Consider the following 16,636-nt stretch of genomic DNA (forward strand, 5'->3'; position numbering starts at 1 on the left):
GCTTTGTCATATAGGGGGTCACCTTAGGGCCTATACTTTTTTTTTTTTTTTTTTTTTTTTTTTTTTTTTTTTTTTGGTCACATCTCCTTGGCCCCCCCAACGCATTTTTTTTCCTGCACTTAGATCAAACAAACCATCTGAACTGAGTTGCCATTAGCTTAATATGTGTTAGCTTAACGTAGATTATCTTAATACAGATTACCTTAACGTAGCTTACCGAGTGAAGTGCGAACAACCAGTTAACCCTCTAACATGGTACAGCTTGGGTAATATTTTTACTTTAAAATGGGTAAGGTTGAAAATGCGTGCAGTTTTTTTTTCACGAGGAGGAGGTATCACACCCACACTATATTCTGTGTCTTTTTTTTTTTTTTTTTTTTTCTGGGCTAGGGGTGGGAGAAGGTGTCCCAAATACTGGAAGAAGGTTGTGCTTACATGGTTTCACGTGACATGTATTTGGGTAACCACGCAACTGCTTAACCGCGTAGGTGCGATTACGCTTTCGCATTACGAGCTCGTTTTGGTAGCGCCAACGTAGCAGATTATATCCCCTTGCTCGTAGTCCACCTCGTAGGACATGGACTTGAGTTGTTCCGCAAAGGGGGAGTCCTTCTTAAGGTACACAAAGTTCGATGTGCAATTTTGCTTGTTCGAAAAAGAATTTAGCTTCTGGATCAAGTGCGTAAAAGTGGCTGCATCCGTTGCATAAGGATAGCAATGGTTGGAATCTTGCCTTTTCTCTGTTTTTATCAAGCCGCTAACTTTGTTGTTCTGCATGTGGAGAATAACATTGTAAAGGTCGTAATCCGCATTGCACAGCTCGAAGGCAAATAGCTTCGTCTTGATGGTGTCCTCCGTGGTGAAGAAGAAGGTACTCTGGTGTAATTCTTTGGCGTTCTTTTGGAGAAAGGTGTGCATAAGTTTGACATCGTAGGGATGGATGGACCTGGTGACGGAAGCGAACTGGTGAGGGAGGTCCACTGGTGGGGTAGTTCCTTCACATGATGCATCCTTCTTCACCTGTGCGTCTGCTTCTTGGCCTTTTTTGCTTTTTTCCCCGGAAGTGTCCCCATCAAAGAAGACCATATCGACTGGGTACTTCTTCGCGAAGTTGCTGTACAGGGAGTTGTTCTTGGCAGACTTGAACGTCTCCGCGTTTACATTTTTTCGGAGGGTAAATCTAGCGTCGAGCGCCACAATGTTGCTTCCTGAAACGAACAAGGGGTTTATATCACACTCGTTGATATAAGGAAGGAGATCCAAAATAAGATCGGAAAAGTTGATAATCTTGTTAATGAGCATTGGCATATCACATTTTTTAAATCTCGAAGATTTGCCCAATAAGGCATTATAAATTTTTGTTTCCTTCATCATGTGGTGGGTATACGAATAACTCAGCGGGGGAATCAAGAGAACATTATCTTTAAATATTTCTACGTAGGATCCACCTGAACCGAACATTAAAACGGGTCCGAAGTTCTGATCAAAATAGTATCCTAATATTAATTCAATTCCATCGTTTGTGTCTATCATGGTCTGAATGGTAACTCCTTTGAATTCACTTTCTAGGTTATGTTTTTTTACGTTTTGGTGAATAGTCTTATATGATTCAATGAGTTCTTCCTTATTCTTAATGTTAAGGATAACTCCCCCAATATCCTTCTTATGTGTAATGGTGTCCGAATATATTTTCATGGCACAGGGGAAGGTGATTTTTGAAAGATTATTTTGTATTTCTTCTAAGGTGTAGAACACTTCTGTTGAAACGGTTGGTATGCCATAACTCTGGAGAATTTTTTTGGAATCAAATTCATTTAAAATGTAGTTTTTATTTTTCAGGGCATTCTGTATTATGTCTTCTGGTGTGCCGCTACTGATGTGGTGTTTAGTGTTTCCTTCCTTTTCACCCACGTTGGAGTGGTCGACGTTAATTTTTTTTCCAAAGTGGTGTTTATAGATGATTCCATTCACATAATGATTCTGTTCTGCATCTGCCAGGAAGGTGGGGATTTCTTCATACAAGTTCTGAATGTGAATGATATTTTTATACAGCTTCAACAAATTTTGTGCGGAGTGCTCTGGGTGAATAAAGGTTGGTATGTTATTTTTATTTAGAAAGTTAGTAGATTCTTCTAGGGATACTCCTCCTAGGTAGTTGCAGAGAAGCAGTTTTCCCTTATTGGCCATATCATCCTTTACGCTGATGATTTCCTTTGCAGTGTTCATTGGTTCAGTAACACTTTGTGGAGACAACAAAATTATGATATTCTTAAATTGTTCATCTTTTAATAGCGCTTCTATTGTTTTTTTATACAACAATGGAGAAGCATCTCCAAGGATATCTACTGGGTTGGCTTTACTCCATGAAGGGGGTAAAAATGCATCTAGCTTTTTCTTTAAATTATCATTCAGCTTGGATAAATTCCCATCATTCCTGGTAATATTATCTACGAGAAGAACCCCTGGACCTCCTGCATTGGTCACTACACAAACTTCATTCGTCTCTGGATATTTGGAGAGGTTAAGTATTTTACACATGTTGAATAGTTCTTCAAAATTATCTACTACTAGAACCCCTAATTTTTTCATAGATGCATAGAATATTTCGTAATTTCCGACCATAGAACCAGTATGTGAAATAGCTGCTTCTGCTGCTTTGGCCGTTTTTCCACTCTTCAAAAGGATAATGGGTTTGTACAGACAGACCTTCTTACAAACGGCCATAAATTTGTTCATGTCTCCGATGGATTCTACATAGAGTAGGATATACTTGGTGTTCTCATCGTAGAAAAGATACTCCACTAATTCATAAAACTGCACATCGCACATAGAACCAACCGAAATGAAGTGAGAGAATCCGATATTGTGTTGTAGAGATAGATCTAACGCAGCTGAACAGATGGCTCCACTCTGAGATAGCAATGAAAAATTCCCTTTTAATATTGTGTTGTCAGCAAAGGAAGCGTTCATATTGTGGTAAGAATGGATAATACCTAGACAGTTTGGGCCTATAATTCTGATCCCATTAGTTTTTGCTACATCTATGATTTGTTGCTCTAGCTTTGTTCCTTCTGAACCTGTTTCCTTAAAACCAGCAGTTACGATTACTACACCTTTTACATTTTTACTTTTCAAATCCTTCATCACTCCTAAGACGTGATTCCTTGGAACGGCTATGACGGCCAAGTCGATATTTTCCTCTGGAACATCTCCAATTGTTTTGTAGCTATCTCGGTTGTACACTTTATTTCCCTTACTGTTGACAAAGTATAGTTTGTAAGATTCTTCTCCCTGCATAAGATTCTTTACGATAGAATTTCCTACGGATCCGGCCCTTTCCGTTGCTCCGATCACTCCAATGCTCTTTGGCTTGAACAGATAGTTCAGACTGTTCTTGAAGTTCTCTACCTGCTGTACATTTTGGTTATACCCCACCCACACGCTGTAATAGTTCCGCAGAACGCTCAATCTATTGCTGCGCTTGCTTAGAATCATTTTAAGCACAAAGGAGAGGGGGGGGGAAGGAGCAGAAAAAGTGGGACAGTACGATGCCGTCTTCAAGGTGAAGAGCCCTCTAATTTTTGTTGTGCTCTTCAAACGGTGCAACTGTGGTAATCACCAGATGTGGTCAGCTGTAAAGGGGATAGAAGAAAGTGACAGGATGGAAAACACAGCCTCCGAAACGCAAACTCTCTGCACAGGGGAAAGAAGAATAAACGAATTATGCGTAACGAACAAGTTCGTGGTGATACACCTCAGAGCGTGTATTAACCTCAGCTTTACTTCTCCTCCGAATGGGTGGAGCAGCCCTTCTTAACTCTTATATGTATGCCAACGTGCACAATGCGTGTGCAAGAGGCATTCTTCGTTTCACCTCCCAGTGGAAAGAAAGAAGAAAAATAGTCCACTGTGTACCGAATGGTGGGTGGGTAAAAGAAAAAGTAGGCAAAACTTAAAAGAATATGCAAAATGGAAAATGCGCAATCTTCCTTTAATGGCTGCAGCAAACTGAACAGATAGTAATGCCCACTTGCGTGATTGGCTGATGAGAAAGCCCTGTTTGGGGGTAAGGCGGGTCACTTGGTCTTAAGTAAAATGAACGGGAGAGGAGAAAATTATCCGATGGTTTATTTACAGGGTCATAATTCTTTGTGCGAAGGGGCAAAATGTGTTCATCTGGGGGCATACTCTGTATGGGAATTTCTCCCTACGTTTCTTTTTCTCATTTTTTTTTTTTTTTTTTTTTTTTTTTTACGAATGGAGAGGAGAATGCGCAGATGTAATTGGATATGAAGTGCCTAATGAGCACGAGAGTCCCCTTCGGCCGACTCATTGGTTTATAATGCACGCAATCCAACAGATAAGGAATGTGCATTCCCGGCAAGGGGAGCTGATCTAATTTGCACCAGCCTCGGCAACCGCGCGGGTTCTCCCCTGAGGTCGCGGAAGCTGCATTGGGCATACATGTACGCAGATAGGAATGTGTGCTCGTATGTTTATACATATATTCATATTTACGTTAATAAGTTCATATGTATGCTTTTTGTTTTTTATTTTATTATATATATGTTTTTTATTTATGCCTCATTTACGCAGAGTTTGGTGGAGAAAGTAAGGTACATGTTTTACTACAAAAGGAACTTTCCAAAGTTAAGCCGGCGTGGAGAAATTTCATCCTTCGTGCATTGTTATATGGGGAAATGTAACGGATTAGTACGGGGGGGCTATAATTGTGTAGTGGGGTAATTCTTCCGTTTGTTTTGGAAAAGAGAAAATTGTGTAACGAGTGGAAAATAAGATTCTCGCAAAAAAAGGGAGAAGTGAAAAATAGGGGGGTGTTTTTACTTTTTTTTTTTTTTTTTTCCTTATTTCCTCTTTTCCATTTTTCCATTTTTCCATTTTTCTATTTTTACATTTTTCCAGGTAGGTGTAACATTTTGGAACCTCCCTGTGTATATACGTCCCCCCAGCATACCATTCACACCCCTTCGCTCGCTGCCCCTAATGTATCCCCTAACAGGAGGAATTTTCATACACATATATAACACACATATATATAACACACACATATGGGAGACAAGTCCCAAAAGCCTTTAACCACGTAGCATAAATGACTCAATCATATGGTACACTTCGTGCATGACAGTTTATCTCCCAAAACTGGGTGTATAAATTTATGTACATGAAAAGGGAAAGGAAATGTCCCTCCGGTGGGTTCTCCTATGCAGGTTGTGTTCTGTTGGTGCGTGTGTAATTAGGCGTCACAATAAGGGGGGGGGGAATTATACTAGGTGACAGCAGATGCAGTGTGGGGTACTACGGTTGGCCAGAGTACACATTGCAGCTACGAAACGGCGCTCGCCGAAATTTTGCCCAGAGAGGTTGGAATGAATTTCCGCTGGTGTGAAAACGCCCCTTTGGAAATTTCATCAGAAAAAAAAAAATAAATAAAAAAAAATAAAATAAAAATAAAATAAAATAAAGCAAATATAATGAAGTGGAGAAGGTCATATGGAAGCCTCTTAGCAAAATATTTTTTTTTTTTTTTTTCTTTTTACATCAACTCTTCCACTCGTCACATTAAGGACTCTTCTCCCTGTCCACAACTTCCGGATAAAATTTGATAAAAATGGTGGTGTTAAAATTCTTGTCGTCTTCATACACCGTGTGTGCCGTCACCTCTGCTTGGAATTCAGAGCTGCAGAGCATCCCCTCCACGATACCAGCTGCAAATGAAGCGCAGTTAATATTTCCGTAATCTTTAGGCACACTAATAAATTTGTTTAGTAAAATATTTTTGTCGCAAAGCATGTACTCGTAAATGCTATCTTGAGACTTGAGCAAATCTGAGGAATGCTGAAATAGGTACTTCCACAAGTGCTTAGACAAGAAGGTTAACATGCTTATAATGCTTACACACCTCTTCGTTTTATTCTTGTATGGTAGGTATTCGTTTAGTTTATAACCAACTCTCAAGCCCATCTCGTGTAGGGAGTCTTCAATTCGATAACCCCGTTTACTTTTCCATAAACAATATTGCACTATTTCGCTAAACAGAATGCTGAATGCGCTCAAGCTCACTTCTTGGGGGGGTCTGTTAAGTTCTATTTCCACTGAGTTTTTCCCTTTCTCCATTTTTCGATAAGGGATTGTATGTAGCAACAATATTATCGTGGCACTCCTACGAGGGGGCTCCTTCCGAATGTGTTCCTGCGCATGTGTATCAGACTAAACCGGGCTTCTTTTCTCTCTCTATGCTTTTTAATTTTACTATGCAATGTTCAGACGCGATTTTTGCCTTACTGGACATAAAAGCAATGCAACCCCCTCCGCCCTTACTATTTGGGCATAACCTCATGCAGGGCAGAACGAAGGGCAGCTAATAGGGAAGCATCGCTCCTTCGCGTGAAGAGAAAACAACGGTTTCGTCCGCATGCATCCTCTGTGCCCTTTTCGAGATAATTTACAAAAGTGAAAAAGAAAAAAAAAAAAAAAAAAAATCTTCTAATTTATTCTAGCCTCCCTGTGTATGTAATGTATTACACGGACTCCCCCCAGCATTAATTTTTTTTTTCCAGGATATGCCTTAACTGCACCATGGGTGATGAGTCCATCTGGGACGACTTCCTAACGCTACTCTATCCATGCACTTCAGTGATCTAATTTTTTTTCTTTCGACCCAAGGGCTATGGAAACAATTTGGCGCATTTCCGGGGAGGGCATAAAGTGAAATCGCACGAAAGGAAAATAGGGGACTGAGGACTCCTCACCTACACACACACAATTCGTTATCCTGTATGCAATCCCTTTTTAAGCACTTTCAGAAATAGCTCTCTTTGCCCCCTGAACAAATAATGCAAAATTATCAGGGCAAAGGCGCCTGGAGCAATAGCGCCATTAGAAGGCAGCCTGACGAAACGCGATAACACCAAAATTAGCCTTTCCCATTATTCAAATTAGCTACTTCGTAGGTAGTAAGGGAACTGGCCTGCGCCATTGTATCACTTGTGCGTGTACCCTATTGATAGAGACAAGCAGAAGGACGCCTGCACCCTTCAATTGGGGGAAAAATACGCGACGCATTAAATATCAACATAATATGATCATCCTGTGGAGGAATGCCTGAGAGTTGTCCCACTGAAGGGGAGCGCTTTCCACATGTTCCGTCTGCCCTCCTCTTTTAACTGACCAACTTCTATTGCACATAAAATTGAGCAAATGTGCAGGGCGGAATTTAGAAATCACCAAATTTGCCAGGTACCCATGTCCGCTTATTCAATTTTGCTACGTGAATGATAAGGGGTTCGAATTGAAAGAAAAAAAAATCGCCACTTTTTTTTTTTTTTTTTTTTTTTACCAACTTGTTGTACAATTCCGATAGGGAAGTTGGAGGACAGCTTCTATATCTTCGTTCATTTGAAAATGTGGTGGTAAGTTAAGTTTTTCTTTATTCGACAGGAGCACAGTCGACATTTGCCCTTCATTTATGGGGGTCGTAGCGGAACAAAACAGGAGCGTAAAAGCGGGTCGTTCAAGTGCACTAAACATATTTGGATGTTACTCCAGAGCGTTTTTCAGTTGATACCCTCTTTACCTTGTATTTAAGAATAAATATGTAGGTATATCCCCATGTCTGCATACTCTTCCGGGCCCCTACCCGTCGCTTGTGTGCCCTTCACAGGAGTGTAACCCACGGAATAATGTACTCCCCATAAGGACGAAGTGATCATTTGTGAAAAAAAAGGCGAATTTTCTATAGTATCACTTAGCTGTGCTAAACAAAGTACGGGGATTGGTGTTCCTACACCTGGTGTGCCATTTTTACCACTAGGTTGTTTTTTCAGACGAATAATTGCACACATATGTGGTGAACTTCCCTTCCGTTAAGCCTTTTTTCCTTTTTTTTTTATCACACACAAGCTGTGCATACGTGCGTGTAAGAGTAGTGTCGCTTAAGGGAGTAATATTGAAACTTTCTGGTGGGAACAAATTCTTAAGGAAGGTAACCTTTCGCATGACTAAGAGAACTTGTAGCGTGAACAGGGCTGCTAACGGGTTGCCAAACGTAACCGCGAACGACGCGGCATATGTTACCTAGTGGAGCAAAAAAGAAGTCTATTCCCACCAAGGGAGTGTTTTTTTTTTCAATCACAAACAGAACTCTCCAATTGGGGACTTGATCAGGAAGGGGGCAGGGCCACGTGAATTGCGAATTTTTTCTTCCACCGTAGGAAGTAGCAAACATTAAAATAAAGAAAGTTTGTGCAAGAGCAATTAACCATGCGATGATGTACAGGCACGCAAGCGTGCCATTGGCACATATATGCATAGGAACGAATACATATGTATTCATATTTGCCCATTTGATTGCGTGCCTCTTCTATGCACACAAGTTAGCGCCAAGCGGGTGAAGATACACGCGCAGTTTTCTTTCTCACAGCTTTTAAAAGATAATCCACCGTGACTTAATACACGCATTCGAAATGTACATATGCATATATGTACATAGTTGCATGAGCATAGGGGGCAGTATAAATATGCAGCATAATATGAAGTGGCCGAAACGAAAAAAAAAAGAAAAAGAAAAAAAAGAGTCCATGTGTTTTTCCTAAATGAAGAGTACATAAGTGTATGGGAAGGTAAATATATATATCCACTAATTCTCCTTCGTCAACCTATCCACCCGACCGCGTGCGCTTTCCTTTATTCCCGTCCTTCTATGCACGTGAATGCGTTTCTTGCCATTTATAACAAGCCTACTACTTACCACTTCTACTATACTACAGAAGCCGAAACGCCAGGGGGGGAGAGGGGCTTAAGGAAAAATTAAGTGGCCACCGATGCAGCTGCAACATGGGCTTCTTTCGAAATAGCCACGAACATCAAATAGCAAGAAGGAAAAAAAAAAATAAAATAAATAATAAAAGCAGGAAAAGGAAAAATCAAATGGGGAGAAAAAATTAAAGAGTAAAAATGTTCATGTATACTGCATAAGCCATTGTTGATGCCAGCCTTATTAGTGCCCACATCATTTAGCATTTTTACGTATGCGTAACACGTGCATATAATATGCATATGTACATGCTTATTATTAGCCAAGGGCACCCCTCCACATGCGTAAATAATCATAAAAGTACGAAAACGTACAGAAATACTTATATAAGGGTACATACATATATTTCAACCTTACATGCGTTACATGCATATTTGTACATGAATACAAACGCGAACACGTATCATATGAGCTAAGATAAATTAAAAAAAAAAAGAAAGGAGAAAACAACGCGGGACCAAAAAGGAACCCTTAAAAGAAGGAAGAGGAAGAAAAACATACATCCATCATTCATCCTACGAAAAAAAAAAAAAAAAAAGTTGCGTAAGAATCTCCTAAAAAATACAGCCATACGAATTGAGCGCCACATAACTCAAGGAGTTATCATTTGTAGAGCTTCCCAAAGTTGATAATTTTACAAAAACTAGAGTTCACATCTCTTCCATTTAAGAAAGTGAAAAATGTTTTTCTCTTCTGGTTTCCCCTTTGATTCTATGGGCGGGCAACAAACCCGTAGGAAAAGAGAAGTAAGCAAGAGCGGAATGAATGGCGGAGAGGAGCTACGAAGGCCCCAATGGGGAAATTTCACCCATTGAGATTTGCATACATATGGGAGCATGCCTTTGTATATCATCGGATACATGCTTACGTTTACCAAGTTATCCACCACTTCACATATGCAAACATGTACAGACATGAGAACACACATGTAGATATGTCGCAGTTCGCGCGCAGAGGTTTCGTTAACACGTGCCATGTTGCGTACATACACAGATGGAAACAGAGTGTTGTGTGTCGGGCGCGCTCTTAAAACTGTACATGTAGAAAAGCCAAATGTAGTGATATCAACAGCGAGCTGGCACATTGCTGGGCTGTCGCTTTGTTCTTTTCCGCATTTTCCATCGTGTTCCTTTTTTTTTTTTTTTTTTGTGCACACAACAAATGGAAAAGACCGTGCTAAAGTGGAACAACTGAATATAGCTAGCTAAAAATAAATAAATAAAACGCCTGAACAGTTCATACACATTTGCTTTTCTTTTTTTTTTTATTTTCGCCTCTCCGTTCAGGTGAACAATTCAAAATATTACGAAGTTTTGAATTTAAAAAAAAACTGCACCACTGATGAAGTAAAAAAAGCGTACAGAAAATTAGCTATAATACATCACCCAGATAAGGGAGGAGACCCAGAGAAATTTAAGGAGATCTCGAGAGCATACGAAGTTCTGTCTGATGAGGAAAAAAGGAAATTGTACGACGAATACGGAGAGGAAGGTCTCGAAAATGGAGAACAGCCAACCGAAGCAACCGATCTGTTTGACTTCATACTGAATGCAGGAAAGGGGAAGAAAAAGAGAGGAGAAGATATTGTAAGTGAAGTGAAGGTAACTCTGGAGCAGTTATACAACGGAGCAACGAAGAAATTAGCCATAAGTAAAGATGTTATATGTGCTAATTGTGAAGGTCATGGTGGACCAAAGGATGCCAAAGTGGATTGCAAACAATGTAACGGAAGAGGAACAAAGACGTACATGAGATATCACTCCAGTGTACTACACCAGACGGAGGTAACCTGCAATGGCTGTAGAGGAAAGGGAAAAATATTTAACGAAAAGGATAAATGTGCAAATTGTAAAGGAGGATGCGTTTTAAAGACAAGAAAAATTATCGAAGTGTATATTCCAAAGGGAGCCCCCAATAAACATAAAATTGTATTCAATGGGGAAGCGGACGAAAAACCAAATGTAATTACAGGAAATCTTGTGGTCATACTGAATGAGAAGCCGCATCAGTTATTCAGAAGAGAAGGAGTTGACTTATTTATCTCACATAAAATTTCCTTGTATGAATCGTTAACCGGTTTTGTTGCAGAGATTGTGCACTTAGATGAAAGGAAAATTCTAGTCGACTGTACAAACTCTGGATTTGTGAGACATGGAGACATTAGGGAAATAGCGGAAGAGGGAATGCCAACATATAAGGATCCATTTAAAAAGGGAAACCTATACATTACCTTTGAAGTGGAATACCCCATGGATTTAATTATAACAAATGAGAAGAAGGAAATTTTGAAAATTTTGAAGAAGCAAAATGAAATTGAGAAGAAGTACGATTTGGAAAATAGTGAATGTGAAGTCGTTACATGCCAGACGGTAGACAAGGAATATTTGAAACAGAGACTCAGCAAGCAGCAGCAGCAGGATGCCTACGATGACGAAGACCATCAGCCCGAGATGGAGGGTCAGAGAGTGGCCTGCGCGCAACAGTGAAAGGGCTTCTGTGGGAGGAGCGATTTCCCCAAATCTGCGTGGTTATCGCAGACTGCATGGGATCCTTGCGCCCCAGGACGGATGCATAGAAGTGTTACATCATTTTATAAAACGGAGAAAAAAGAGAGAGTGATCCAGAAGGATTAATCGAACCAATGAAGCCAAAGCAGCGGAGTGACCCTTTACGGAGGACTTAGTGACCCCCTGAAAAGGGAAAGCAGAAGCCATCCCCGCATGGGGAGGTGCTCAACCTTAACTAAGGAAATTTACATTCCGGAAGTGAAAAGGGAAACATATACGTATACTTTGTCGCATTGCACCCTCTCTTCATTAACCATGGGAAGAAGGAATCTCCTTCGCCATGCAAAAGAGGCGACACAAGCCTATTTTAAATGCAGCGTGTATTCGAGATACGTGCCTTGCCGTGAAGCTCTGAAGAAGAACGCGCAGTTGTAACGAAGTATGCTGCCTTTTTTCCTTTGCAAAATTTTTGGCGTCAAGCATGTTTTATGTCATGTATACACGTTATCGAGCACGTAGGCATACATCCTTGAACTCGTGCATATATTGGCGCGCATGTAGACATATAAAACTGAGATAGAGTTACATCCACACGTCAACAGGAACTGCGAGAGCGATGAAAAGATTTGAAAAGAGCAGTGAATGCGTGTCCAGAGTAGGAACAGTTAAAAAGATGTTCATCACATATTTTCTTTTTTTTGGTTTTTTGCATAGCTGGTTTAACTTTTGTAGCTGGAGGGCTGAATTAAATTATTTTTTATTTTTATTTTTATTTTTTACTTTTATCTTTTATTTTTTATTTTTATCTTTTATTTTTATTTTATTTTTTATTTTTATTTTTATATATATATATTTTTTTCACACCTTAATTGTATATGACCCCATGCGTGCAAAGCAAGCGGCACGCCGAGTACACATGCGCATTCACATGTGCATGTGTCCATGTATGCTTATGTATGCATGTGTTGCACTCCATACACGAACATAAGAACAACGCTTTTCTCACATTCACCTCCTTTATAATCATCACTTATATAGAAGTAATTTCTTCAATTTTTTAAGGAGCCTCTTATCGTGTAATTAGCAGTGAAATGGGGAAAAAAAGAAAAAGCGGCAAGATGACAGAGCAGTATCCCCCCTACTGTTGCCTCAGGGCCTTTGGTTGGTATTAAAAATATGTGGAAGCAACATGAGCGAATGGCATTTTTTCTGTATATTGGGAGGTTTTTTTTTCCCATTACGTTAATTTTAGGTCGGTCACTCTTAAGAATAATGGCACCACGTATAACTATCCTCCCCGTGGGCAGGTCCCCGACGTGAATGATACCAACATGCCAAGGACAGAGATACGTTCTTATATGTTCCCCCGCTCCCCCCAATAAGAAGATGAATTTAATTAATGTGGCAGAAGGGAATGAGTTGAATCCTTCAGGTGAAGTCAACCCGTGTTTCGATTGGCTACGTTTTTACAACAGCAAAAAAATGATGCATTGGGATAGGCACGTTTTGATGGAATGCTTTACGCGGTGGTGTTTTTTGACATGGGGGAAGAGGGATGGTCCCTCAAAAAGAAGGGCCCTTTGTCAATGGTAAGGAGCTGATGAAGACGTGCGCAAAGGGGAATACGCGTGGTGGAATTACCACCTCCTCCCTTTTTTTTTTTTTTTTTTTTTTGCTAGGATGACCTTACTCCTGTGATAATATTCCTACGATTCTTCCTTTTGCATATCGTCCTCTTCTACCTTCCCGGGTGTGTCGTTTTCCTCCGTTTGGGTATTCTTCTTCTTTTTGTTTTTCTTCTTCTTCGACGACGTTGTCTTCGTCGTCTTTTTCTCCTTCTGCTGCACGAAGTTGGCACCCGGTGTTTTGGTTTTGATCGCCCTTTGTATTGGTTTCTTGGCATTCATAAACCCATTTAAAGTTAACCTTGCCGTGGCAGAAGTTCCAGGAGCACGGTAAACGCCAGTTTTCTTCGAATCGATACCTAACTGTTTATGTATGTATAATTCCTGCGGAGAATTTTCCATGTAAATACCCAAAGATGCATCCGATTCGGAAAAATTAATCTTGTTAAAAGGGAGAATAATAACCTTGTATAATTCTTCAAAATTAATTCTACTAACAATAAAACCATCATGCGTAAAAATTTTCAAGTGATTATCGACGCGAAGTCTTGGGTGGGTAGTTGCGGTGAGGAAATGTTTTCCGTCGTTAAAAAATTCACACACCACTGCACAGGATGCTTTTGTTTTGCTAACTTCTTTCTCTGTGGAAGTATTCCATAAAGTGATATCTCCACTTAAATTCCCAAACCCACCTGTTAAAAGTAACTTCTCTGAACAATTCAATCTTAAGGTGTTAAATTTATGCCTTCCAAAGGAATGAGCTACGTTAGCACATTTGTCATACGAAACAATTTCTGCGGGAATGTCTCCTTTGCAAACGTAAAACTTGTTTTGATTGGGGGACCATATATAATCATAGATTTGTCCTCGATCAGTCATTATATTCACTTCGCTAAATTTATTTGTTTCGATAAAAAATAAATTACTCAGTCCATAGTAGTACTGCTTCTCCTTATCCACCTGTGTGTGTACATTTAACAACACTGCACTGGCATTTTTGTTCCATTTAAGCTTCATTTCATCTGAGTTGAAGAAAGTCTTGGAGTACACGTGGTTTCCAAAATCGGATGATTTAAAAAGCTTAAAAACGGATGGTTTACCCTTAGATCCTCTTTCATACGTCGCGATAAACACTCCCCCTCCTGCGCCTTGTCCCCCTCCTTCTTTTCCTCCTCCTTGTCCACCTCCACCTCCTCTTCCTTGTCCACCTCCACCTCCTTGTCCACCTCCACCTCCTCTTCCTTGTCCACCTCCACCTCCTTGTCCACCTCCACCTCCTTGTCCACCTCCACCTCCTTGTCCACCTCCACCTCCTTGTCCACCTCCACCTCCTTGTCCACCTCCACCTCCTTGTCCACCTCCACCTCCTCTTCCTTGTCCACCTCCACCTCCTTGTCCACCTCCACCTCCTTGTCCACCTCCACCTCCTTGTCCACCTCCACCTCCTTGTCCACCTCCACCTCCTTGTCCACCTCCACCTCCTTGTCCACCTCCACCTCCTTGTCCACCTCCACCTCCTCCTTGTCCACCTCCTCCTTTTTTATTACCTTGCTCAGGGGACACATCCAAAAATTCCAAATTTTCCAAGGTCATTTTATTTACATATGATGTGAAATTATTTTCCTTATAGATGTAAATGGTGTTGTTAATTCGGATAACACATATAGACTCGTTCTCGCTCCATTTGTAGAAAGGCCACAATTTACTACTATAACTTTTGAGCGTGTCCACACGGACGGGAATTTCATCAGAATGATCATCGCAGTGGCCCCTTGCGCCGTCCTCATGGTCGCTGTGTTCCTCTGCGTGGTGGCCTTGACTCGACATTTTATTCGTCCCTTTGCCAGCGTCATTATCACGAACATGATGACCGCTGGCATGATGACCACCAACATGATGACCACTGGCATGATGACGACCAACATGATGACCACCAACAGGATGATTACCGTCAACATGATGACCACCAACATGGTTTCCATCGGCAGGTTTACCGCCAACATGATTACCACCAACATGATGACCACCAACATGATTACCATCAACATGATGACCACCAACATGGTTTCCATCGGCAGGTTTACCGCCAACATGATTACCACCAACATGATGACCACCAACATGATTACCATCAACATGATTACCAACAACATGGTTTCCATCGACAGGTTTACCACCAACATGATGACCAACAACATGATTACCACCAACAGGTTTACCATCAACATGGTCATCGTTCCCCTTTTTCTTCCTTTTTTTCTTCTTCGGATCAGCCGCCTTGCCAATCTTATACATGAACAAATTATGTGGTGATACCTCCGGTTTATACTGACAGTACAATACCAGATGACTATCCTTGGGACTGCTACAAATAGCCTTAATGGGTGTCTTCGCTTTTATTTGGAAGGAGGAAGAGGAGCAGCAGGAGCAGCAGCAACAGGGGGGGTGGTTTTCTTTCTTCGTGTCAACATCTTGTCGTAGGTCTATAATTTCTGCCACGTGTAAGTTAGATTTTCTCACGAGAATTATTTTTTTATAATCATTTGTGCAAGTGGCTAACTCCACATCATCAAATTCTTTATAAATACGAATTCCCCGATTCAGTACAAAATCATTGTTAAATTTATTTCCATTTTTTTTTACTTGTGTAAAAGAAGGGTTTCGGGTTTCATTGCTTTCGGTTGTTTCTTTCATGTCTATGCATTCGTGTTTGGTACTTTCGTTAGGTAACGCCACACCATTTTCTTCACTCCGTTTAATTTCCTCTTCTATGTCGTTTATGATACAACCACTAAAGCGGACATCATATTCATAAATGGTTGCTTTGTTCTTGCTCAGCGCAAGGAAGAACAAGTTCTTGTTACTATTGCTCGTTTCTGTCGATTTCATTGTTGCGGCGATGTAATCGTTCCAGTGGGATGTTCCTTGTCGGTGTTATGCTTATATATCCGTGTGTTCGTTATATATACGCACGTCGTCACTTTTCGCGTGTGGAATGATCGATCCAGTGCGTGGTTTCGACTGTTCTGCTCGGTTTGCGCGCGCGCACACAGTGCATCTCTCCACACACACACACACACACGCACGCACCTTCTAAGGGAGCTGTGAACAGTCTGCTATCAACGTCGTTATAGACTCTGTTATCAACTCAGTTATCAACTCAGTTATCAACTCAGTTATCAACTCAGTTATCAACTCAGTTATCAACTCAGTTGTCAACTCAGTTATCAACTCAGTTATCAACTCAGTTATCAACTCAGTTATCAATTATGTTGTCGACTGTGTTATCAACTCAGTTATCAACTCAGTTATCAATTATGTTGTCGACTGTGTTATCAACTCAGTTATCAACTCAGTTATCAACTCAGTTATCAACTCAGTTATCAATTATGTTATCGACTGTGTTATCAGCGCAGTTATGAACTCAGCTATCGACTGTGTTATGGGATATGTTAGTGGTATCGTTATGGGATGTGTTAGTGGTATCGTTATGGGATGTGTTAGTAGTGTCGTTATGAGATCTGTAGGCGGATTAGCTTGGGGCGTTATGGAAAACACCTGGTAAAGTCACCCTGATTCGGGGAGTTATGAAGGACACCTGGTGAAGTTACCCTGGTTCAGGGCGTTATGGAGAACACCTGGTGAAGTCACCCTGGTTCAGGGCGTTATGG

General features: G+C 40.7%; 4 protein-coding genes across 4 annotated transcripts; 1 reads left to right on the forward strand and 3 right to left on the reverse strand.

Moving 5' to 3' along the window:
• Positions 1-507: 507 nt before the first annotated feature.
• PKNH_0424400 (succinyl-CoA ligase, putative) lies at positions 508-3,495 on the reverse strand (the record flags this gene model as incomplete). Its single annotated transcript, XM_002260598.1, has 1 exon — positions 508-3,495. The coding sequence occupies one exon, from the start codon at positions 3,493-3,495 to the stop codon at positions 508-510; it is 2,988 nt and encodes a 995-aa protein (XP_002260634.1).
• Positions 3,496-5,580: 2,085 nt separating this feature from the next.
• PKNH_0424500 (trafficking protein particle complex subunit 5, putative) lies at positions 5,581-6,135 on the reverse strand (the record flags this gene model as incomplete). Its single annotated transcript, XM_002260597.1, has 1 exon — positions 5,581-6,135. One exon carries the CDS (start codon positions 6,133-6,135, stop codon positions 5,581-5,583), a length of 555 nt encoding a protein of 184 aa, XP_002260633.1.
• Positions 6,136-9,513: 3,378 nt separating this feature from the next.
• Positions 9,514-11,319, forward strand: PKNH_0424600 (HSP40, subfamily A, putative; the record flags this gene model as incomplete). The annotated part of the gene is made up of 2 exons (XM_002260596.1): positions 9,514-9,579; positions 10,120-11,319. The coding sequence occupies 2 exons, from the start codon at positions 9,514-9,516 to the stop codon at positions 11,317-11,319; spliced, it is 1,266 nt and encodes a 421-aa protein (XP_002260632.1).
• A 1,727-nt stretch (positions 11,320-13,046) lies between these two features.
• On the reverse strand, positions 13,047-15,854 carry PKNH_0424700 (eukaryotic translation initiation factor eIF2A, putative; the record flags this gene model as incomplete). Its single annotated transcript, XM_002260595.1, has 1 exon — positions 13,047-15,854. One exon carries the CDS (start codon positions 15,852-15,854, stop codon positions 13,047-13,049), a length of 2,808 nt encoding a protein of 935 aa, XP_002260631.1.
• Positions 15,855-16,636: the final 782 nt, after the last annotated feature.

Source organism: Plasmodium knowlesi (assembly GCF_000006355.2).
Source record: "Plasmodium knowlesi strain H genome assembly, chromosome: 4".
Taxonomy (NCBI): Eukaryota; Apicomplexa; class Aconoidasida; order Haemosporida; family Plasmodiidae; genus Plasmodium; species Plasmodium knowlesi.